This window comes from Lytechinus variegatus, chromosome 17, assembly GCF_018143015.1.
Source record: "Lytechinus variegatus isolate NC3 chromosome 17, Lvar_3.0, whole genome shotgun sequence".
NCBI classification, from domain to species: Eukaryota; Metazoa; Echinodermata; class Echinoidea; order Temnopleuroida; family Toxopneustidae; genus Lytechinus; species Lytechinus variegatus.
This window is the reverse complement of record NC_054756.1, coordinates 29,416,854-29,443,440: the sequence shown is the minus strand read 5'-3', so window position 1 is coordinate 29,443,440 and position 26,587 is coordinate 29,416,854. Positions and strand designations below refer to the sequence as shown.

At 38.1% G+C, this 26,587-nt stretch overlaps 2 protein-coding genes across 2 annotated transcripts; one reads left to right on the top strand and one right to left on the bottom strand.

Annotated features, from left to right (window-relative positions):
* Nucleotides 1-8,426: 8,426 nt before the first annotated feature.
* Nucleotides 8,427-19,164, bottom strand: LOC121431441. Its single transcript, XM_041629010.1, has 2 exons — nt 18,919-19,164; nt 8,427-10,472 (listed from the first exon to the last, which is right to left on the bottom strand). The coding sequence occupies exon 2, from the start codon at nt 10,035-10,037 to the stop codon at nt 9,507-9,509; it is 531 nt and encodes a 176-aa protein (XP_041484944.1). The 5' UTR covers nt 10,038-10,472; nt 18,919-19,164; the 3' UTR covers nt 8,427-9,506.
* Nucleotides 19,165-19,964: 800 nt separating this feature from the next.
* On the top strand, nt 19,965-24,080 carry LOC121431443. Its single transcript, XM_041629012.1, has 2 exons — nt 19,965-20,151; nt 21,157-24,080. The coding sequence occupies exon 2, from the start codon at nt 21,183-21,185 to the stop codon at nt 23,421-23,423; it is 2,241 nt and encodes a 746-aa protein (XP_041484946.1). The 5' UTR covers nt 19,965-20,151; nt 21,157-21,182; the 3' UTR covers nt 23,424-24,080.
* The last annotated feature ends 2,507 nt before the right edge of the window (nt 24,081-26,587 follow it).

The following is a 26,587-nucleotide window of genomic DNA, read 5'->3' as shown; positions in this document are numbered from 1 at the left end:
AAATGTGGAGAGAGAAAAATAAGAAGAACATAGATTGAAAAGGGAGACCACTGAGCATACTCTTGTTATTCAATTAAGGAAACAATGACGTAATCTTTTCCTTAATTAGGCCTAAATGATAGGGGTATACTCAGAAACATGCAAATAGTATATGAAAAAAAATATTCTTCAGCATTGGTCCGGAGGTTCGTAAGGCGAAATGATAAATCTTCGAAATTTATAGAACTGTCAAAATAACGAGCTGCACAATGAGAAGAAAGGAGAAAGGGAGGGTCATTGGTTAAGGAAATGTACATTCAAATTCAAAAGTTTATTGATATAAAATCCTGAAATTTGAGGATCATCATCAAAAACAAAGAAGCATAAGAAAAAATAATAATACAACACAAACATAGCATAGTAACAACGAGGTATTCAAAATAATGTAAATGTGAAAGAGAGAGAAGGACAGACAGGGGGAGGGGGTGGGGGCGAGTCACTGAAATGACATTTTCTCTGGCGACAATTGCTCTGCTGTAAAGTCAACACACTAATGGAATAGCCAACTGCAATCCTGGGTTTAACATTATACCTTATATCTCAACCCAAGGCCTAACATAAAACAGTTTTGCACGCCTATATCTTAGAGGAAATAAAGCCTGGAGCAATTGTCGCCGGAGTAAATGTCGTGTCATCAAGCACTTACCGTACCTCTCCCTTGTGGTTTATGAATGCACCTGGGGAGCGTTTCATGAAAGGACTTGTCAGACGTTTTATCCGACAATAACTGTTTTATCCGACAGTTACTATGGTAACAGTGCCTTTCAGCCAATCACAATCAAGGAAAGTTGCCAGACCTGACAACTTGTCGGACGAAAATGTTAATGAAACGCTCCCCTGGTTATTCTACTGTGAATGAATGTGATTCACCATTGGGGATTATGACGAGATTTTGCAATTGCATCGGGACGCATTCCAGAACGTAGTAAATCTATTGAAAATACCCGTCAAATCACAATGAACAGCTGAGAGGTCTTTGTCGACAGGAGACCATCCTAAGACTCGGAGCTGACGAAAAATTGCAAATGTGTCTGTACAGAGTCCAGGGGGGCGTTTCATGAAAGGACTTGTCGGACGTTTTATCCGACAAGTCCTTTATCTGACAGTTACCATAGTAACAGTACCTCTCAGCCAATTAACATCAGAGAAAGATGTCAGGGGCCCGTTGCAGAAAGAGTTGCGTTTAAACGCAAGTCAAAAAATCAATCGCAAGTCCCAAATGCGCGCTGTTGATTGGTTGAAAATCTAGTTGCGCGTGATTTTTAGAGTTGCGATTGATTGCAACTCTTTCTGCAACGGGCCCCAGATCTGACAACTTGTCGGATGAAAATGTTGATGAATCACTCCCCAGGACGACACAGACTGCTGTTTTAATTTACTGATTTTCAAAAATAGCCTGCTTTGTCATGATGGGCTTTTGACAATAGATTCTCTAGGTTCCAGAATGCGTCTGTGTGGTGCGAAAACTCCCTACTAACGTTTGAGACTATCTTTGAGTGTGTAATGGACAGGCTAGTTTCATGCAGACATACGTATGTCTACAGCCAGGGTCTTTAGGCTCAACCACACCCACACCAATACCCCGGATGCAATTAAGTCAATCCACCCCAGAAAATTGTTGATTTGAATAAATAGAGAAAAATCAAACTAGCATAACACTGAATATTTTATCAAAAATCGGATGTAAATTTTATCAAAGTAGTATGTAAATAATAATGTTATGACATTTTAAAGTTTCGCTTATTTTTCACAAAAGAGTTATATGTACAACTCAGTGATATGCAAATAAGAGAGTCGATGATTTCTTCTATCTATATTTGTTTTGTTTTTTATTGTGTGAATTATACAATATTTCATTTTTTTACAATATGGGCCAATTTGCTGAACCATAAAGTATTAAACAATGCTTATTCCACATGTTCAGGCAGGAATTAATCAGTGTTTCCCCTGACAATGAGGAGAAAATTATAATATTTTGTATTTCATATAATAAAATACAAAAGAAATAGTGAGTGGATGATGTCATCCGTCTCCTCATTTGCATATCAATCAGGATGTGCATATAACTATTTTGTGAAATTAAACGAAACTCTAAAATGTCACAACTTTCTTATTCTACATCCGATTCTGATGATTTTTATTTGACAGGAGTTTCTGCGTTTATTGTAAAGTCAAAATAAATTTAAAATACATAAACATAATCGTAGTATGACATGAAAGTACATTGTAATGTGACAAATTTATAGTAGTATCATAACAAAATTTAGACATGAATACAATTTAAGGATAAGACATAGTAGTGAAAAACAAATGCAGTGGCAAACTATATAAGCAAACTAAATGCTTGAGTAATAGCAACCAAAGGGGTGTTGTGTGTTTTCAGTGTTGTGCTTGTTTGATTTTTCTCTTTTTATTCAAATCAAATTTGTATTGGGGTGGACTTGTCCTTTAAAGCTGTTATCGTTTCTTCAAATGACATGCATCATCTGTCGGTTGGGAATCAGTTTCTTTTGTGGGACTGTATCATTGCCCAGACCGTGCAGCCCGGACTAGCTCCTGGGCAGTGCTTTCACATTTCATATCCGGTTTACTAGTTGGCTGAGACGCTGAAGACACAACAGTGCACCGATTCAAAATATGACACGATCTATCGGAAGTTCCTTGATTTTATAAATAGCCCAGACATGAATGTGTGAACTGTAGAAGGGAGTGCGGGGGGGGGGGGTCCCACTTCTATTTCAATGGATCGATGCATAACAGCATGAAAATCAATCATTTCTATCATCTCTTTGTATCCTCCCCTTATCCGGGTTAGTCAAAGTTGAACCCATGACGTTGAGCCAAGGAGAACCCGGCAGTGCACCGATTTCAAATAATATGACACAACTTTCCAAATAACCCAGACATGAACACGATGAATGCGTGGAGCGTTGTGGCCCAGTGGATAAGTCTTCTGACTTTGAAACAGAGGGTCGTGGGTTCGAATCCCAGCCATGGCGTAATTTCCTTCAGCAAGAAATTTATCCACATTGTGCTGCACTCGAGGTGAGGTGAATGGGTACCCGGTAGGATTAATTCCTTGAATGCATGAGCGCTGAGAGGCAGCTCGAGCTAAAGCCGGGTAATGATAATAACAACGCGCCTCGGAATAGAATATTTCTAGATAGATGGCGCTATATAAATGCCTATTATTATTATTATTATTAATGCATGGATTTAATGGAGAGGAAGGGGCACTTTTCTCTTAATGGATGAAAACCAGTCGTGTATTCCTCTCTTCTAACCCGCTTTTCTCAAAGTTGAACCACACTGTTAAAAATGAAACTGTAAAAAAACGGTAATTATTACTGACAGCAGGGACTCATAAACAGTATGAGCTATTAAATTACGATAGCCAGCCCCCTCCAAAAAAAAAAAATCTGGATAGCAGCTAAACCCCCCACCATTTTAACATGAATTTAACATGAAAATCCCCATTAATAATACGAACACCATTCATTGGATAGAAACACTGCAATCACGTAAACACACGATAGTTCGTTTGTATTTTTACAAAGATCATTATGTTTTACTTTGTTTTACATTCAAATTGTAATTCTACGTTACATATCTTCGCATAAATATGTGTTTTTTAATCATTGTGTCGTCTGTATTTAGAATTAATGTAAACATCCTGTAAATTCACGATTTCCTTTGTAAAATTACTAGTATTTTTAACAGTGCATAGAAGGCATAGCAGCTCCACCGATTTAAAAAGACACCATTTTACAAATAGCCAAGACATGAAGGGGGGGGGGGGGGGGAGATCCACTTTTTCAATAGAATGATACATAACAGCATGAGAACCGGTCATTTCTCTTGAAGTTAACTCAAAGTTAAAACACGGAGGACACCGCAATGTACTAATTTTGAAAGCAGACGATTTTGCAAATAAGCCTGGGGGTGTTTCATAAAGCTGTTCGTAAGATACGAATGACTTTACGAACGACTGGTGATCCTTTCTTGTGCTATGTAATATCCCTATGTAATTGAGATATGACCTAAGAACATGTTCCAGTCGTGCGTAAAGTCGTGCGTAACTTTACAAACAGCTTTATGAAACACCCACCAGGTATGAAAGACTATGAGAAGGGGCCGGGACGACTTTTTTTCAAATGATTTTTTATAGCATATATAGTTACAAAAAACATGCAAAATATTCATAAACACTAATTGTTAAGCTATAAACTGGTTGGTAACGACTCGAACAATTCGTCAGGGTAGCGCAATGGGATAAGGATAATCCTCGCGCTTATAATATAGCCAAGAACTCAATATAACAATTTTTTACTTTTTTGAACAAAGTACAAGTTCAAGTCTTGTAGCCTAATTAAAGCACTCCAAAACGGTTTATCTGTGTGGTACCGAAAGACAAAAAAAGGACAGAAAGTCGTAGAAAATATTCTACGGCCGGGGGGGGGGGGGGGTGACAAGCTTCAAGGGTTGCAGACGATTTAATGGAGTAATGTATTATATGCAGGGAAATCAGACATCACTCGGTAAATTGTCAATTCGTCCACTGCCAACTCGTCCACTCACCACATGGTCTGCCTTTATTTCCCGCTTCATTCAGTTCAATGCCATTCCGTCCATCAACATTTCGTCTAACAACAATTTGGTCCAATCATCACTTCGTCTAATCACCAGTACGTCTATGACCAGTCTCATAACCAGTTGGTCTAATATTCGTTTTATTTTCATTCATATAATTAGACCAAATGGTCTGTGGACTAAATGGCTATTGGGCGAATTGGTTATTAGATGAAATGGTGAATGCACGAAATGGCAATAATTAGACAATGTGGTTAATGGACGAACTGATGGTAGACCAAATGATAGTAGACGAGTTTGCAATTGGACGAATCGGCATTGGACCAAATGAAAATAAACCATCTCTCTCTCCCTCTTCTAAAGCTTATCAGATAAAATCTCTGTTCATGAAAATGACAAATTACAAATATCGAATTAAAAATCACTTGCGAACGAATACCAGTATTCAATAATATTTCATTAGTTTTAAAAAGTCATAGCTTTCTTAAACCTTGACGAATTTATTTGAAGCTTTCACTTCTCTGTTTCTGTAATTGTTTTGTTTTGTCATGTTCGTTACAAATAATTACCGTTGGTTTAGATTCCGCGTTGGATAAAACCCTTGGCCTTTTAAAATTCTCCTGTCTAACAAACGAGTGCAAAGATCAATGTGACTTTTTGATTAGTATTGTTCGTCAGCTGGTTTGCATTTTAAAACTTTAGCCACGTTCAAACTCAGTTGAGTTATTGGCAAAAAGATTTAGGGCATAAATGACGTATGGGGCAAATTTTTAAAACGTTGCGAGTTGGTGAAGCGAGCCATCAAAATTAGCAAAATATTAAACGTGAATGTTTGATTTCGTGATGATTTTGACATGATATTCAGAAAACAAATTAATATTTCACCACTTTTCCCTCTTTTACTTTCTTTTCTTTTTCTTTTATTGGTTATGAGACTTTTGGGGTGTCCATTACCCCCCGAGTCCTCCCCCAATCTGTACGTCTTTATTAAAAAAAAATTTTCGGCCGTCAGACTTCATCTTGAGAAAGTCGTACGACGGAGGCCTCCAGTACACACGAGACTACAAGGATGTCCGTCCTATGTAACAGTGTGCCTTAGACACTGTTATAATACCAAATCAGAAAAAGCTGAATTTTTACATTGCTTGACTCATTGTCGGTTTAGACATCCAATTAAGAGTAAGATCAATCCGAACATTCATTGTTAAAGGGCCTGAAGACATTTCATCATGATTCATTCAATTATCTTATAAGAGTGATTAAAGTATTATCGTGCGAAGGAACATGATGGCAATATTGAATTGTTTAGAGACAATTTCTGTCGATTCATTATGGTCTATTTTTTTCAACATGGTCGCCACGCAGTATTGTCCTCCTCCTTCCTTTTCTTCTTTCTCTTCTTCTTCTTCTTCTCCTCCTCCTCCTCCTTTTCTTCTCCTCTTGCAACACTCAACTAATTAAAAAGCAAAATCATTCAAATTGTTGATATTCTTGTCTGTGCTAAGTCTGTTTTTACTATTGAAATGATCCAAAGCACTGATTATCAGACTATTCTAGGAACTGGAACTTAGAATTGCGTGGTAAACTTTATTTCCCGCCAATTACAGCGATGACAGAGACATTCAGAGAGAAGTTACCATGAATCATCTGAAGGGGTATTAACCCGCACCCCTCCGTAAAGATTGCACCCCTGATCCTCTCCGCCTACCCCTTTTGACGCTTAAAACTCTCATAATCTATGGATTTCGATCCAGAGACAGCGGTAATTCACGTCTCTATCAGGACTCACTCAAATCATCTTGATATAAACCTTAACCAGCCAATTCCTCAATTTCCCACTTTTCACGACTCTAATTCTGTCCTTTCCGAGTTTTGAAGGTAATTAGTAACTTCAAAAGACTTTATTTAATCAAGATGCACAGTTTTGATATCGAAGAAAAATAACCCCCAACAAAACTCATGTTACTCCGAATAGATTGCAATTTGCTCTCTAAACAAATCGATTGAAAACTCCCCAAATTATCCTGCTCTGCGACCGGACGGCGGGTTTTATAGCCAATATCCCCGAGCGGCGGCCATCCGGGCACCACTGTTTTTTTTTTTTTTTTTTTGAGGGGGGCATCACTCGGTTGCCGCTCAAGATTTAGCGCGGAATTAAAATTCCGGCGGCGCCTGCTTACTTTTCACTCGCCGCCCTAAATGCGCTCGATGTCCGGGTGGTCGCCGTCCGGGGGCCGACGTAATCTAGCGGACGCCGTCGTAATCGAGTGGTCGCCGTCGAACGATTTAGGTCAAAAATTGAACTCGTCGGATCAAAGGCTGTCGAGCGGTCATCGGACGGTCGCTCAGAGATTGGTCAATGATCTCGCGGCAATTTCAAGATCGGCCGAGCGATTACTTAAAAATAGGCGGTGGGAAACCGCTTGGGAATCGGTGGGTCGTCACCCGATCACTGCTCGGACGCCATACAGAAAAGTCCCTGATTTGACCCAGATTTGGCCTTGAGTAATCGACATGGCAACGCTAGGCCACCGATCTTTTACAGCACGCTCGACTTCTACAAAAATCATTGGGCGATGCCCGAGAAGGCTACTAATTGGCCGGTCGCCGCTCTAAAGGCGACCGCACGCCTTACGATTGGTCTGCGACCAGATTTTGAAATAAAACGTAGTAGAATTTGATGCTAATATTGAGACATGGAATATCTTACTGCATAATGTTATCAATCATCATACGAATACCTATATTAAAATCAGTGAATATGCTATCATCTTTACCCTTCTTAGAATAAAAGCAAATTTGATAGCTAGTCGTAATGACGTCATAGCAGTCGTACGATCGGCTGCGATTTGAAACTAATTTGGCCTTTACTAAAAAATAAGGGCATGCAACCTTTAAAAATGGTTATATTAGTATTATTTCAATTGATTTTAACCTCGAATAAAATGGTACGTTCCATTCACATTTTCAGAAAATTAGCAAAATGCGATTTGTTCCAAAATTGGATCGCGAACAGTCGTAAGGTGTGCGGTGGCCTTAAGTTGTGACTGAAGCTTAAGAGTGACTTTCACATTTCGTTGAGTAAATTTCATCCGTTTAAGGTAAATTATTTTGTGAAGTGTGTTCACTATGATAAACTCACTCCAAATTGAGTGACTATTGACGTACTTCTCAAGGGGATTTAACATCGAGTGAAAATTCACTCATTTTCGTTATATTTCAAAGGGACAAGCCTCCTAACATTAATTGATTTAAATATAGCAGAATTAAAATGGGCATTACATATTGAAAATTTCATTAAAGGGGGCAAAATTATCGTAAGCAATCGTTAATGATAATGACTAATCTGCAATAGTAATTGATCTTTTCGCAACGAATGTTTGTAATACAAGCCATTTATTTTAAAGGATATGACTCAAAATGGAAACAACACATTCAAGCTACATCTTCAACTTGAATAGCATTTTTACACTGAGGGGATGAGACAGGCTGTAAAAGAAAATTAGCACACCAATAAAGACTTGAATAAGGAAGAGTGGGCATGATTTAGGCCTGTGCCAATCACACTGATACACTTTTGATATGCAGTGTCGGTCAAGACAAGGTTAAAAAATAATGATTCACTGATGTAGGGGAGCAAAGTAAAGCAGATTAGGAAATTATATTACACTGTATAGAGCCATACCTTTAGCAAAGACTGATTTAGTGCAGATATACAAAAACTTCATTGAAAAACATTCTGGTGTGGTGTTATATGTTTCAAAAGGGGGTGGCGCAAAATGACCCAAACGTTATTCATTTTCTCTCCATTTAGTAAAATGTGGTTAAAATACACAGAAAGACAAATTATTAGTAATTCCAGTAAACAAATAGTCCAACATAATTGTTTTTATAATCATATCAATCACTCCATGTTCCAGCCCGGTCCGAAAAAATGATTACTTCCATTATTTTGGCCAAGAGGTATAGTAGCAGTTTACTGTTTCGTCAAACAAGCTTTAAGGATCATTCTGGTAATATTCAACATTTTATTGCACATTTCCTCTATCCAGATTTGAACCAGGTTCGATGTTATTGAATCACTTCACACACGTCCAAGTGAGAATTCAGTACATTTTCGCATGTTCGTATCAACAAGAAAAGGTTTCGTGATGGCCAGTTCTGAACTCATTATTTCACAATAGAGATCCAATATATCGGTATCACATTGTAACTCCTCAGGAGTCAATTTCTGTCATCCGACATCTTGTCAAATCTTGCAACTTTCCTTCGTTTTTGATTGGCTGAGAAGCACTGTTACTATGGTAACTGTCAGTCTGTCGCCGACAAGCCCTTCCAAGAAACGTTTTCAATCATCACACGTATTCGGAACCAACCTGACTCAATCGGGACAAACCGAAACGACGGTACTTTCAGAATTATCTTTATACAGAAGGGAACTTTGAATTGAAAGAATAGCTTTGGTGCTGGCCCAGGAACTCCTTGATTTCGAGTAACCAGTAGCAATCCTCTTCCCGAATAATCCAGACTCTCCCTCAAGTGCCATCAAGATGTTACGAGGTCATAGAAAAACAGTATATCCAAATATTTTTCGTTCATTGTTTAAAATCTTTTTCAAATACAAGGCTCTTTTGCTCGAAAACAAACCATGATAATTTAGCTTCTCCTCTGAAGTGTAATTTTGATCCATATTAACTACATCTTTCACATTCAATGAAGAAATATAAAAACAAGTATTAACGTGATCTACACGCTATGTACATTCACAATAAAAACGGAAGTCTTCTCAATACTGTCATTATTATATCTGCTCGTCCAAGTTTGCATCCAGGACTCACAGGATTTATTGGCTCCAGAGAATATGAGGGTAAAAAAAATCAATCCAATATAAGTTTGTCCCTCTCGCATTCGGTCGGATCCAAGTTGAACTCGAACCGCTTATGATCGGATATATCCACATCCATGATTGTGATATCCGGTATCATGGTACTGAAGTTCGGTTCTTCAAGGCCTCGGTAATTATCATCTACGAGGCGCAGTTGGTTCTTTTTACTCTTTCGCCTCTTCGAAGACGCTTTCTTTTGAACAGCCGCCATCGACGGCGGCCTCGACGGGAGTGGCGGCGGATCGACGGATGGAACTTCTGGTGGGATGGTGAGGTCGATCTTCCGGACCATTAGGCCGTCGCCGGCGGTGGAGAACCGAGGCATTGTCGGCGACGCGGGGACGCCGGGGTTGGAGATGACTTCGACGTGATTGACATCTTTGAGGATGATTCGCGGGTCGACATGACGCGGAACCTTACGACGAGGCCATTTACAGATGCAAATTGCGACGATGGTTACGATGAGGATGAGGACTAAAAACACAGGTATAAACCATATCCAAGGAGATTGTGAAAAGATCATACTTGCATGGGGTCCGGATCGATAGGTCCTATAAACGTGAAGATGCTTTCCAATAATTTATCCAGATAATTACTTTCAGAAATAAAGCGTCGATGACGTTCAATCAAATGCTGCTCAATTAAATCAAATCGTTGCAAATGCAATCATAACCCGATCAAGTTAATCTTTCCATTGAATGTACGATAGAACCATTCATATCAAAGCAATTTGCAGTTTTGAACAAGTTGGATGTAAACCATCATAGTCCTCAGACAAATCAGCACAATTTCCCCTCCTTCGAATCGCCCATTCGTCTAGCCTCCTTACATGTTTCCGGAACGTTGTAGCATGTCAATACTGATAGCTACGATGAAACGAGGATTTGATGAGAATCCATTAATTAGTCATCATTACAAGCTTCAGATCAGCAAGCATTCAGTGTGGCAACAGAGGCTCCTGTAAGGTAAGAAGATGATAATTAAGAAAGAAGAATCGAAATTTTAGCCATCAATTCTGAAAAGTGGCAAAAGTAACTGACTTGCATCATCATCAAGCTCATCGTAAAATGATATACATGACTTACAACCCAAACTTGAAGCTGAAGGTCTTGCTTTGACTGACATTATTTTCGAGTCAGACAAAGAAAAATGAAAGATTGATCTTACACTCATATTAAACTGCCAACGTAGGAAAATGCTATAGTGATCTACATGAACATTCGCATGAAGTGATTCATCCAACAAAGTATATTTGATGATAGACGGCGAACATAATTATAGAGCGCGATAAAAATTGGCATATAACCTAAGACATGTAAGCGAACAATGTCCAAAATATAAAGTAAGCTCTATTGATATCAAGGCTCTGTGGAATTATGCACGTCTCATACTCGATTATATTCATAATTCAAGGAAGTTAGGCATGTCGGTACTAAATCCCTGTAGTTAGCAGTTTCTTGGCTCGGCCATCAATACGACGAAACTTCAAAGTACAAAATGCTTAAAAATCCCATGCATTCTTCATAGGTTGAACATTGTCATGATCATTGTAATGATCATGTACACGAAGATAATCTAGCAATGACGTACAGAGAGAGAGAGATAGAGGGGGTGCACTTTCACAAGTTTTCAATGTATTGTTCTACGACCAAGACAACCAAAGTCCTACAGTCATTTTTTTTTATATTTTCCTTCCCCTTCCCAGAAAACGTTTAGCCTTCGTAAACATGGTAAATGCCAAATGATTTTAAATTGTACATACTTCAGAATAAGAATTAGCGTTATAGCGTTAAAATATCAAAATGCACTTTCGGCATGGAACTTCTTCGAATTCGAAGATGTTTTTCAGAGTCTCGACACTGGATAGGTTAAGGGCGGATGTTTGAAAGCGTGAATCAATTTCCCCTTAATGTTTTGCGCCCCTGTGAAGAATGTAAATTCAAGGTATAGGAGGGACTCTAATAGCGCGCCAAAAAGATTGTCTCGAAAGCGGGTAATTCCGCCAAGTGCCAAAAATATTGTTGCGTGAGACAATGAATAATAATGAATAAGTTTCTCTTCTTGAATGTTGGCAGTGATCTTGTTGACTGTGAACAGTCCTTATAATTCGTCTTTTGAAGGTCCTTGTTAATCTTTCTGAATGCGTTCATAAAATATTAACAAACTATAGGAGGAATTCATTTCCAAAAGGTAATAAATCCTCATTTAGTTACTGCAGAAATAGAGAGGGGGGTGGGGTATGAAGAGAGAGAGAGAGGGGGGGGGGGGGGGTGATTATGTTTACGCCAGTCTTATGAGTCGACTGTTCGGAGGGACATGTTCCCCCTCACTTCACCCCATACATGCCAGAGAAGAACATATATCCCGAAACCGCCACGCATGGTGAAAGTGACGATGCAAAGCCGGATCAAGGAATTCACAGAAGAAGAGCAAAGAAATCTTTGAAAATTCTTAGTTATCAGTGGTGTAATGGGCCAAATATTATTGAGGGGACTAGGTATGGCGTATGAGGCTAAATAATAAAAATAGAGCGAAGCAAGAGAGAAAAAATCAATATTTTTATTACAAATATACAATTTTGTGATAAATTTTGACATAATATTCAGAAAAAATATCATATTTTACCCTTCTTTCTTTCGTTTTTCTATCGTTTTTTTAATTGCTCATGAAAAATTTGGAGTGGGTAAGAGCCATCTCTTAATTATAATCCCTGAACAATTTTTTATTTAAAAAGAGGGGCCTTCTTTCGACTTTATATAGATTTTTTTGCTTTGCTTCTCTTCCCCTAAAAACCTGCAATTGCTAAAACCTCAAATTGAAAAAAAATAAGATTAACGATTTTCCTTTATTTATAAATATTAGTGGAGGAGCAACTATAGGGACACGTCCCTTGATCTGTGCGCCTGATTAGGCACATGAACAGCACTTCAAAATTTGTTAAAAGATAGATGATACAAATACCTTAATCTTATCAAAAGTGGATATAAAACCTTTTTGAATTACACTACATACAGTCGAATTTCATTGTCACAAAACCTCTTTTATTTATAAGAGAAGCAATTTCGAGAAGATTTTAAATACTTCATGGTCATAATTATGTTATTTTAAGAAGAATGTATCATTGAGGGTTTATAGAATACATCGAGTTAATAACATAATCCAGCATAATAGCAGCAGAAAGCAAAGAATAGGAACAAACAAAACTTCTGAGAGAAAAAAAAATGTAGTTGCCTCTCGATTTTTTGAATGGTGATATGCGTAAACTATATATAGAAATTTATGCAAAGGAGGTTAATTATTAAAAAAAGAATAATGATCCGTCATCCTTCGATTTCGTGAGATTCTCTTCCATATGCTGTCTTAAAAAAACCTTAACTCGATGGGGGGGGGGGTGGGCACGTCCCTCAGACTTCCACCAATTGCCTGAGGGTATTCAGAGAAATGATTATTCAACATAATTGTACAATGAAGTATAAAAAGTAAATGAAATTAGTAATACTATCTCGATGTGAATGAAATAAATCTAAATAGTTAGGTTCGCGTAGACCCACTATTCACCATCTTAATGTGATATTGATTTTCCTTCCGAATACCCATTTTTAAATTACTTATTTGGTTACGTTTAAATTTCAAGCGCGTTGCTCGATTAATCATGGTTATCAAAAATAGATTTCTGTCATAACGAGAATGATTATATTATATTGCAAATTTGAACTAAATGTTTAAATAATACCTTAATACGGAGGAAGATTGCTCCAAGCTATGGAAAGTCAGGGTCCGCTGAACGGTATTGAAGGGGGGGGGGGGGGGGTGACCATGCAAAAAATCACAATCAGATGGTCATTTTTACGTTTTTAGACACAATTTTAGAAAAAAGTGGGGGTCCGAAAGCCCTTAGCCCCCCTCGCTTCCGCGGCCCCTGAAAATTACACCATGCGCGGCGACTTCGTTAACTGTTTGGTCATTTTGAGGGTGGGGTGAAGGAGAGAGAGGACTATCTTCTTTACTCAAAGAAAAAAAAAACGAAAAAAAAATCAGATTTGATGGGAACACCCTGATCGCCGATCATGACGTTGTCTGTTGTTTATGATGCAGTCACATTTCCCCTATGGTGGCCGTACGGCGAGTCGAAAACAGCCGTTTTTTTTCAGTTTTATTCAAACCATCTATTATGTAGCTATTACACAAACTGTTAAAGGGACTGTTTTCAATGCGCCGTACGACCGCCCTAGAGGAAATGTGTGCGCGCCATAATGTTGCCGTCACATTTCCCCTATGGCGGTCGTAAGGCGAGTCGAAAAGAGCCCCTTTAATTCCTTTTAATTCAAACCACTTATATGTAGCTATTACAAAAAAAAATGTTAAAACGACTATTTTTGACCCGCCGTTCGGCCGCCGTAGGGGGAATGTGACTGCGCCATTAATGTTCAGTCGATTTGATTTTGATTAGTAGATGATGCTACTGCAGAAATGAGATTTGTGCTTTCCTTTTGAAATGTAAAATTTAGAGGGCATGGTCCGTTCAATTTGGCAACATAGGACATTACAAAGATTATGATAACCAAACAAATTATTACAAATGATTACACAAAGTAATAAAGGCCGGGCGTTGTGGCGTGCATCTGCTGTTCAAGCTATGGGGGTCCAAAATAATCAAGTTAAATTCAATTCAATTCAGTTTATGTTAATGCAGAGGTCCGAGGCCTGGACACGTCTTTCGGATGGTGACGTTAAAAGGTTGGTCCTAGACGTAAGCAATTATATCGACTGATAAGTATTTTTATTTACGGTAGACACTAAACAATAGGATAATCATATTAATCAATAATAATACAATGAAGATAGAAACAACGTAAAATATTCTGGATAGACGTATTGCACTTATTTATTCATCTTTTTAATATAATTAAAGTTGAGTTTTTATTCTTTCATTACAATCAACGTGAAGTCATGTTAGACTTTTCTTTGAATGACTGATGTGCAGTCTAATCTACTTTTATAAACATAAATAAAAACAAGATTTACTAAGAAGTGCATTATTTGACCATATAGTTTATCACTGCTATAATATTTTTTAGTTTCACGACTGTAAAGACTACAAGAAAGTAATACGCATAAATCATCAATTGTATGTGAACAACTATCACAGAAGATCTTTCAAAGATATTCATTCTCGTAATCCACACTCTTCCGAGTTAATTAATTTGCAGTACTTAGTACCTCTTTTAGATGTTGAAATATGGAAACAGCTGTTGACGATTGGGTATACTAAATGATTCATCAGGTCAAAGGTGGATAATTTCTTATCCAATATCTTAGAGTGCATGCTTAATTACTTAATGAACATCTATAAGATATTCCTTGACTTACGACGCACGGCGGATTCCAGAACACATAAAATGTATTGACAAATGCCCTTTAGGAGAAAGAATGACCAAGAAGTCTTTGTCGAAAAACGGTGAATCAAAAAGCATGCTATTTCGCCCTGGAGTCTGGACAAACGACATATTTGCAATTTTTCGTCAGCTCCGAAACTTAGGACCAAACCGTTCCGGTTCACCAACTTTCGACAAAGATCTCTTAGCTGTCTTTGTCATTTGACCGGCATTTTCAAACATTTTTTTTAAAAATATGTCCCCGTTGCAGATGCGATAACTCCTTCCGACGAAGCCGAGTCCAAACCCACCGATGCTAATGTTGCGCCCCTTCCAACATCGAAAATCGAACCCGCTTATTTTGTTGATTATCAATTCAATCTTTAAAAGTTGTTCTTTATCGGATTATTATTTTCATTTCTTTACCCTTATATCTTTTCTTCGTTCTATATCCTAAAAACAAATCCCTTTATACGTTCTTTTCTTTGGCCTCGTGACCCCACAGACATGGTAGATGATAAGACATGTAATCTCCAAGGCCTCTTAAATGTTTTACAAGTTCTTTTAGTCTACGTTGTCTTCAGGTGATTGATACAAAATTATCCCAAGGATTTGGAGGCGCAAATTGAAGATTTAATAAGCAACGGTTATTTGCTCTGCCGTGAATCATGGGGGCTTTGTGAGCTTATAGGCATTTTGAACTTGAGATTCTAAACCATTTTCGTAGAAAATCAGAGCTATGAATCATCATTACTGAATAAATCTTGGTAACGTGATTTTTTTCAAATATTTATTCAATGCACGTAATTCGAATATATACCTTCCTATATTAGTTTGAAAGTCTGAAAAAGTAGGAAGACGTAGTGAAAAGGAATTAGAAAAGAAAGAAAAAAAATAGTTCGCAGATCAATGTTCCGAGACGAATATCACACATCTAAGCAACTGTAACAAACATAAAAACATGGTGAGAACGAATGAATTTCTTCTAATTATGGAGGGGACTATATTTCCACTTATTCAAAGGGCAAGTCTACCCATCAAAACGTGGATTTTAATGGAAAAACCCTAAATACCTAACTAGTACTGTACAAAACTGTCATCAACATCATGAACATTGCCCTATACAGTGCGTATAAAAAAAAAAGTTTACACTTAGAAAAAATCCTGTAAAATTATACATTTGTAATATCCTGAAGATTTTATCACATTTTAACATTGGTACAGATCCATTTAAGCAAATGACGATGTAACTGTCGAAAAGTATTTCCGCTTGAGTGAGCACCACTTACTTTTGAAATGTACGAGAAATATAGGGTATATAAGTTTGATTTCTCCCTTTTCCCTTGATACAGCGTGAAAATGATAATTTTTGCGCAAACAGATTTCTGCAAGCTTTACAAAAATGGACAGTGCTCACTCAAGTGTAACATTCTGTCAAAACTTTTACTTTCATTGGATAGATGAGACCCAAACCCAAGAATATATGTGAAAAAATTACCCACATGTTGTATATATTGTTTAACTCCCAGGGCTTTTTCAAAGTGTAAACTTTTTTTCGATACGCACTGTACACGAGATAGTCATGGCATTGCACTTTATTGTATTCCCTTAATTTTCACAAAACAGGTATGCACGTACTGATTGCCATGCAAATTAATTACCCATGAAAATACAGGCTCACTATCTATGTTGTATTTTCATATACATGTAATATGGAATATTAAAATTCATCCTCATTTATTCTAATAATTATATGAAAAAAAGTTACGATTCCTGTTTGAATGAATTTTGGATTCATATTGTTGCAACATATTTTTGTTCTTTAGATGCTTCCTAAATTTAGCTGTAAAAATGAAATATTCATCACTCTAAATTACAAAACGGGTGGAAAATGGCCAAGGAGTGACAGGATGACGGTATTTTCAAACATCATGAAAAACTTTGTCACTCCTCGGCACATTTAAAGGTCAAGTCCACCCCAGAAAAATGTTGATTTGAATCAATAGAGAAAAATCAGACAAGCACAATGCTGAAAATTTCATCAAAAACGGATGTAAAATAAGAAAGTTATGACATTTCAAAGTTTCGCTTATTTTTAACAAAATAGTTTTATGAACGAGCCAGTTACATCCAAATGAGAGAGTTGATGATGTCACTCACTCACTTTTTCTTCTGTTTTTATTGTTTGAATTATACAATGTTTCAATTTTTACGAATTTGAGGATTAGGACCTCCTTGCATGAAGCACAAAATGTTAAAATAATGGAATTCCACGTGTTCAGGGAGGAATGAAACTTCATTTCACATGATAATGACGAGAAAATAAAAATATTTCATATTTAAACAATAAAAAACAAAAGAAATAGTGAGTGAATGACATCATCGACTCTCTCATTTGGATGTAGCTGGCTCGTTCATATAACTGTTTTTGTGAAATAAAGCGAAACTTTGAAATGTCATAACTTTCTTATTTTACATCCGATTTTGATGAAATTTTCAGTGTTAAGCTTGTTGAATTTTTCTCTTTTTATCCAAATCAAGTTTTTTTTGGGGTGGACTTGTTCTTTAAAGAGATAAATCCCTTTCAACTGTGTCAATTTTTAGAGTGTATATACAAACGAAAATAGAGTGTGTGTGTATTCAATGCTTTTCCTGCTTCCCTATTCCCCCTCCCCCTGGATGGAAATGAGATGACTTAACCCCTTCTCCCAGGGGACCTGAAGTCACATCCCATCCGGTTTGGGAGTCTTAGGGGTAACTATTATTATCTCATGATACATCCATTATTCATACAGACAGAATACGAAAATAAAATAAATTTCTAACACAAAATTACCTATGCGATGATCATGATGTTGATTCATTAGTTCAGTTAGTTATAATCTACACACTTAAAAATGTTGGGTAACATACTATCCACTGCGTTGGGTAATGTATGTTGGTAAAACAAAACATATATATTCTGGGTAATTATGATCCAATTGAGCAAATTCACGAACCAAATATTAGTTTTTATTACCCAACTTTGACAGATGTTGACCAATAGTTGAGTGGATAGTATGTTGCCCAAGGTTGGTTAAAGGTTTGGCACTTTTTCCCCAACTATTTTAACAGTGGTAAAACAAGCTATCGCTGAAGTCTACACGATTTCATTGGGAACTGGTTGGGAAACAGTCGAATGCAGCGAATAAACAATTTCCATCACTGTGAAAAAATTGCTTCGTGTAGCCTATAGAACAATGATATTTTAGGGAGTATTATAATGATAAATCATGATTATCCAGCTGTACATGATGCGGGTCACTCTATATGAATTGAAGCAATTTTAATACAGCCATTCTCTGTGTTGCATGCTCTCTCCGAAATATAACCAAAATGCCTACTATGGGTGCTCCAGTATACAAACCCGCTTTGGGATCACAGGATTCAGTACACTCTAAAAAATGAAGTGCTAATTTAGCTCTTAAAGAGCGTGTATAGTGACTGCACTTCGGAGTGCTGATTTGTCTAGTTCCCAATTTGAACTAGACAAATCAGCACTCCGAAGTGCAGTCGCTATATACGCTCTTTAAGATTTTGAACTAGACAAATCAGCACTCCGAAGTGCAGTCACTATACACGCTCTTTAAGAGCTAAATTAGCACTTCATTTTTTAGAGTGTAGTTAACAGGGTAAGTGGGTTAAGAAATCGTTAAATTTGATCAGGGATTGCATATCCATGATTTGATATAGAATGATATGCAATCTTGTTATGATGGGGCATAAAGTGACGAATAACAATCCAATGTTGAAATAAAATATGATGAATTAGAAATACCTTCACAGTTATAATGAAAATTAAAGAAAACATAAGAGAGATAAACCAGAAATTGTTATAAAGAAACGATCTTATCTTTTGTCCTCCTTTTGTCTGACGTACTCAGAGTCAGGTCTTGAAGTCCTAAAAAATGTAAGTGCAACATATAAAGGAAAAATGAACAAAGATATAAATTAAAACATTATTAATATGACTTGTGAATTCGTACTTACAATCGAGAGGTAGAAACGGAATTCAGTATATAGCTACAGTTATATATCTCGTCGACTTCTGCTCTTGGCAAATTCCGAAAATAAATCTCAACTACAAGTTGGAGAGCATCAGGAGGGGCAATAAGTGAGCGCCTAGCTAATCGATGCATTGGTTGTAAACGATTGCTCGATAGAAGTGATCGCTTCGTATGGCTGTCGTCTGTTAGGTCTCCGGGTGAGTTGTGTGCGCAGAGCAAATCGATGTGTCATGATCTCGTTGCGCAGTTGTAGTTGTAGAAGGCGCAGTTGTAGAAGGTTGATTTGAGAAGGAAGTAGAGAGGAATAATGAGAGGAAAGTAAATCCAGGGGGAGGGGAGGGAGGGATGAGTAGTGAGGGGTTTGAAGAGAAAGAGGGTGATATAGGGAGATGGGGGCGAGGGGGGGGGGTAGAAAGAAAGAGAGAAGACCGGGGTATAGGGGGGGGGGATCAGAGGCCGGAGGAAGAGACAGAGAGAGAGGTGGGGGGGGGGCAGGGGGAAGGGGAGGGATTCGAACTCGTACTAAACGTAACCATGATCTTCCTATACCCTTCCCCACTTTGGCGTAAGCCCTACCTGGAAAAACCTTGGCATATAGACCCACCCCCCCCAAAAAAAAGGTTCATTAACATATTGACATTTGTAATTTTCAAATGTGAGTACCTATTTCTGCAGTAATCGTCATCAATTACTACTTTTTTGGGTATAAACATTTTGTACATTGACATTTTTTTCATTATATCTCATCCCCCCCCTGTAGCTTCATCCCATCCTTCTAACAGTAGGCTTGATAGGCACATGCAGGTAGGGAAACTAGTGCCTGCGAATGTTCCGTGAGATACACATCCTTGCGATCATCTCCTTGTATATTTTACGTGATCTTCTCCAGGGACTGCAGTCTGCAAACGAGAAACGGGAAATCCCCTCTGAGTCATGGTCACTGGGATCCCCAGTCCATTGCGCATGCGTCCACGGACGGCTTTGGGGATTCCCCAGTCGACAATCTCGTTTCGCGATTCATCTCCAAACATCCAAACATGACCGTATCAGCGTGCATGCCCCCAGCCTGTTCTCATGATTTTGTGGACGTCGACTTCAATATTGCACAGCTATTCAATCTACTTGCAGGAGGATTATTAGAGTAGATCAGGCAAAGACAGATAGTCCGACTACGACGATAAATGCAAGGGATCACTGATCAATCGCAGTTTATTTGGTAAGAATTAAGAAAAATTCCTCATGCATGCGCACTCGCAGGCGCTCATTCATGTAGTAATACACTCATCGATTCTTAATGGACAGAGTAAACATATTAGGGGAAGGCGGGGAAAGTTGTGACACTTTTTGCTGTTTGCATGTTCGAATTGATATTATTAATAATCTTGTACAAATAAGTACTTGTCTTAAAATCTAATTCTTTTGATATATTTTTTTCCTATATATAACTTTCTACTCCCACACTAAAAGTCATTGTCACCTTTGAAAAAAGAGATGTCAAATGGCTCAACTTGCCCCATCTGCGCGGTAAGTTTGAGCCATCTTCTGGGGTAAGTTGAGCCACAGAAAACTATATACAAAATGTATGGGGGAAGGACCAGCATATCATTTTTTATTCATAGTCTTTTCACTTGCTTATACTCTATAAGTACTAACAATCCTCTAAAAGGAAAAGAACAGTCATGTAAATATACTCCTTTCAGCCTGCATATCGATGGATTTTTAAAGTTTGTTTGTTTTTCAAATACGTTACCATAAGAATTACCATGGCTCAACTTGCCCCATGTTGTCTGGCTCAACTTACCCCAGTCCGAACTTAATGCGATAATTTCGTATCCACACATTTTTTACGCATCCATCATGTAAAAGACTATCAGGACTTTGCCAAGAATGAAGATCCATACCTAGGGGGAGAGGTTAGAGAAAGGAGAAGGGAATTAACGAAATGGATAGTGGAAACAAAGGAAAGAGAGAGAGAGAGAGAGTGAGAGAGAAGAAGAATTACATTCTAGCAAGAATATTGGCGGATGTCAATGATGTTCTAATAAATTAATTAGCAAAGCTACACCCGCACAAGTGACTATAGCAGACAGCCCTCTATCTGCCACCAAAATGTTACTCTTATGTTATGATTTCAAATCTCACCCCTTATTCCTGGACCTGGGCCCTCGCACTAATCAATCTTTAAATTTTGTTTGTTCACTTTTTCATCTTGCCAATGCAGAGTCTCTGTCAGCCGCCAAGAGTATTATGATGTCATCTCCGACGTCAGACGAGTTGGATATACTAAGATGGTTCAAAGATGAGCTCCAATGTCAAATATGTAACAACCTTCTCTCCAATCCGAAGTCTCTGAACTGCTTCCATCTCTTCTGTTTTGAGTGCATCGAAAAGAAGGTTTCAGATCTTGAACTAAGTCGTGATGATCCCAGTCAGAAACTGAGTCTATGTTGCCCATCTTGCAACACTGTTACTTTAGTTGATGGTTCTGAGAGTTTGTCCAAACTCACTACCAAATCATCCGTTACACGGTTACTGGAGAGTTTACACAGTCTAGGTCTGATCAACCAAGACAGACTGACTGAAAGATTGTCAGGGTCTGAAGATAATTTTCAACAGTTCTCGACGATAGCATCTTCAGGTATCACTTCGATTGATTCAAGTGATCTTCCAAGCTTTGTCACTTCTGTAGGTAGCCAGTCGTCGATATCTTCAAGGGGAAAATCGTTGGATGATTTGATAGCGTCATCACTTTCTGATCATGGAGACCCACTAGTATCAGCTGCTACTTCTTGTGGTTCAATAAGATCTTTGAGGTCATCTGGGTTTCAGTGTAAATCTCCAGTCGTGCCAAATCAAATCCAGATACGACAAACAAGCTATGATTCAGATATAAATGCGAGTTTAGCAATCAGCAGTGAAGGAAATACAGTAACTACCAAATCTTCTGCAGCAGAAGATGTTACATCTGGTGGAACATCCTCTGGATATGCATTGTCGGATAGTGATTCAAAGATTGAACCCATGAACATGAACATCAAGATGGAGAGACGTTGTTCAGTGCATTCTGCTTTACTTTTAACAGTTTACTGCTTGACATGCAAGATGGCCATTTGTCAAAGGTGTGAAGAGGAAGGGCATCATGAGCATGAAACTGATGACCTCCAAGCTCAAGCAGATCTTCTAAGGTGTAAGCTAATCACAATGATTCAAGCCGCAACCGAAGGACTGAAAACAGTAGGCAAAGCACAAAAGACATTAGGGTCCCAACGCATATTTGACAATAATGCATTAGCTAACCAACTGAACTTAATGGAAGATCAGATAAAGGCCAATGCCCAGGCTATGATTGCGCAAATCGAGAAGGATACTGATCTGCTTTTAGATCAGGTAACACGACTCCGAAGGGCCTCCAACATTGATGTGCTTAAGAATCTTGAAAAGGAGATGAGAACAGGAAGACACATCGCAAAAATTGTCAAACACCAAGGGGATGATGTCGATGTCGTGAACACATCAAGAGCTATCTGTAAGAAGATGAAGAAGGCAAGTGGTATATGTGCAAGCGGAGGGGCTATTGATAGGATAGAAGATCTGTCAGTTAGGTTTTCTGGTAACAAGAGTACAGAACTTGTGGTTGGACGACTCCAGGAGAACACTGAATGGAAATTGTCCCGTCAACTTCCTATCCCATTTGACAAACGAGGCTGCATGCAGGGTATGGTATCCCTACGGGATGGACGGTTGGCAGTAGGGTATGAAACAGGTGGTATTGATATCTTCACCACCATGGGAAAGCAAGATGGGCCACTTTCCAGAATCCTTGAAGAAGTGAAGTTGGTAGACCTGGCACCGACGTTGGACGGCACGATCATCGTGTACCCCATGTTTGGTGAGATCACAGAAGTGACACCTGATGGAAAGGAACGACTGGCTAAGTTTGCTGCTCCTTCATCCGTGGAGCATGTATCCATGTCAGCAAGTATTGATGGACGGATATTCTTAGGGTACGCTGAACATGGTAAAATCCATCAGTTCCAGCAGAGTGGAGGAAACCCTCTGAGGAGTATCTCGATGGGCGGTTGTCGACCTCAGCAGATTGACGTCACCACATCAGGAAAGGTCGTGATGAAAGACAAGACCGGTATCAAGGTTCTAGACCTAACCACAAATGCTACAACTGAGATCTTCAAGGCTGGCAGAGGACAGTTTGCCTATTCCACCTGTGATGTCAACGAGCATGTCTACGTTGCAAATGTTTCGGCTTTAGGGCACGAGAGTAAGGCATCCATCGATAAATACGCCCTTGATGGAACATTTCTGGAAACAGTCTCAAGAGATTGCAGAATTGCCAGGAATATATCAGATGCTCATTGGTTGAGACTTACATCGCTGTCGCCTTTTAAACTTGCTGTTTGCGACGGCTCCTTTATATCTATCTACCAGCGGCAACCAAGCATATTTGATCTGGCAAATGATCTAGGACTCTGACATCATTACCATGCATACGGCAGCATACTTTTCGAAAGTATTTTGTTTGGTATGCATTTTCTTATTATGATATCAAGACATGTATATGTTTGATGAGGAGACATGTGCAAGTTCATGCATTTTAAATGAAGAACGACTTTGGTGTATACCAATTAATTTAGGGCATTAAAGCTGATATAAACTATAAACACAATTAATTTTCATTTACATAAGAATAATGTATATGAATTCCAAAACTATTTTGATGAAGAGAAACATAGGTCTATACATTATAAAAGCAGGAATTGTAACATGATAGACAGCATCAGTTCAATGCATGTTTGTTTACAAGACATTTAGGATCCATCATAGTTCGGTTTGCCGTAACCATGGGTTATATTCCATATCGAGTGCAAGTACAAAATGGTAAGAATGAAAAGTTTCAGATGATTCAATTTTCTAACCATCTAAAGCTTTGGTAAATGGTAAACTGTTAAGACGATTGAATATGTATTTTAATTTGTATTAAATACTTCGAGGAGAGACGCATTATGATAACAAGAGTGAATCTGAATAACCCTAACCTTTGGGCTAACGATCTCATGATGACATGTATATTCTTGAATTATGATATACTTATCATTTTTGATTAATCATTTTTTCATAAAATAAATTATCTAGACCCGTATTCCAAAGTCAGATTTAGCTTAGTCTAACTCTCGCGGAAGATGTTTACGGTACACCACGTGTAAAGTCTTGGAAGAACTGAGATAAGAAACATGGATAGAAAATGAGGTAAATTGAAAGGCGAGAAAGTGGAGGTTTGAAAGAAGAGTATTCTTTTCGAAATGAGTGTAGTCCTTCAAAGGACTGTAAACATAAGGAGTGGAAAGCTGTTTTGGGAAGGAACATCACATTTTTAAACTTGCGCTTCACGCTCGCATTAATTGTTTGGATAAATACCCATCCTCTTCATATTTACCAAAAGTGTTCCCAATGTTCAATTTTGGGGTGGAATATCAACAATTTTCAGCTCGCGCTACGCGCTCACATCAATTGTTTAGATAGACACACATCCTGTTCATGATTAACAAAAGTGATTATTAGGGCCTATCATAAGTTTTGGGTATGAATATCAACATTTTTCAGCTCGCGCTTCATGCATGCGTCAATTGTTTAGATAGATACCCATCCTGTTCGTGGTTAAAAAAGTGTTTAGAATGTCCGGTTTAGTGTTGGAATATCAAAATTTTTCACATCCTGTTCATGATTCATGTTTATGGGGGGGGGTTCTGAAAGTACACAGGGGCACCAAAATCATGTCTAGCCCTGGATACACGCGCCTGCCTTATCAAATATCTAATTTTGTTTGTAAAAAAAATAATATAAAAAATAAGCCTTTAGCAGCAGAATGGGAAATGTAATTTTATAGGTGAAAAAAATTGATGCCTCCGCCGCTAATGCCTACATGGGCTTAGAATAAGTGGGTAGCGAGGGACAATTATAATTGGGGCTTCTTCACTCAACAGAGGACTAACAAAGCGTATGCCGTTTGAAGAAAGTGATCGTACCCTCTATGTGGTACAAATACCGATTATTCATATGAGAACTCATCCAGTGCTTATATTCCATCCCAGCAGTGGCAAACTCAAAGCTAGTGTGAACATTTTTCAATAAGCCATTATTAAGAAGGAATATTCTATTTTGTGATCATATATATGATTTCCGTCCTGTCACCATTTCGTCTAAACATCAGTTCGTCGATAACCATTTCGTCTAAAAAAATTTCGTCTACCACCTATTCAATCTAAAAGTTCGATTTAGGCTAATGATAACTCGTCCATTAATCAGTTCGTCCAATGTTTAGTTAGTCCAATAGCCATGTCGGCTAATATTAGTTGATCCAATATCCAAATCGTCTTCTTGTCCTCGTCCAATTGCAATTTCGTCTAATTATCATTTCGTTCACCACCCATTAGGTCTAATAATCAGTTCGTCTAACAACCAAATCGTCTAATAACCATTTAGTCCAATTCCTAAATCTTCCAATAGTCATTTATTCTAATTGCCAATTGGTCAAATAGCCATTTTGTCTAACACAAATTAATTGCGTATCCGAGCGGGGTGGCGAAATAACATCTTAATTATATCTTGAAAATAATAGAAGAGTCTTCGGACTTTGAATAAAGGGTCGTGGGTTCGAATCCCAGCCATGGTGCAATTTCCTTCAGCAAGAAACTGATCCACAATGTGCTGCACTCAACCCAGGTGAGTTATGGGTACCGGTAGGAAGTAATTCCTTAAAAAGCTGTGCGCGCTATGAACGCCTAGCTTAGCCGGGTAATATAGGAGCGCCTTGAGCACCTATCAAGGTGGATATGTGCGCAATATAAATACCCTATATTATATTATTATTATTAAGATAATATTAAATGATTAAAAAAGAAATCATGATGATAACTAGGCCTACTGTCAGCATTGGAATGATGCGGTACAGTATGGAAGCTTAAAAGTGCCACCGAGATGTTGAGATAATTATCTCGGGAAGTCGACATCTTGATAGCAAAATATAAGATGACGAGATCCTGGATCTCATCATGTTGACATCTTTTAGAAGAGATGATGAGATGACGAGATCCTGGATCTCATCATGTCGACATCTTTTAGAAGAGATGATGAGATGACAAGATCCTGGATCTCATCATGTCAACATCTTTTAGAACAGATGATGAGATGACAAGATCCCGGATCTCATCATGTCAACATCTTTTAGAAGAGATGTTGAGATGACAAGATCCCGGATCTCATCATGTTGACATCTTGTAGAAAAGATGATGAGATGATGTGATGATCTTGTCATCTCAACATCTCTTCTTAAGATGTTGACATGATGAGATCCAGGATCTTGTCATCTCATCATCTCTTCTACAAGATGTCAACATGATGAGATCCAGGATCTTGTCATCTCATCATCTCTTCTACAAGATGTCAACATGATGAGATCCGGGATCTTGTCATCTCATCATCTCTTCCAAAAGATGTCAACATGATGAGATCCAGGATCTTGTCATCTCATCATCTCTTCTAAAAGATGTCAACATGATGAGATCCGGGATCTTGTCATCTCAACATCTCTTCTAAAAGATGTTGACATGATGAGATCCGGGATCTTGTCATCTCATCAT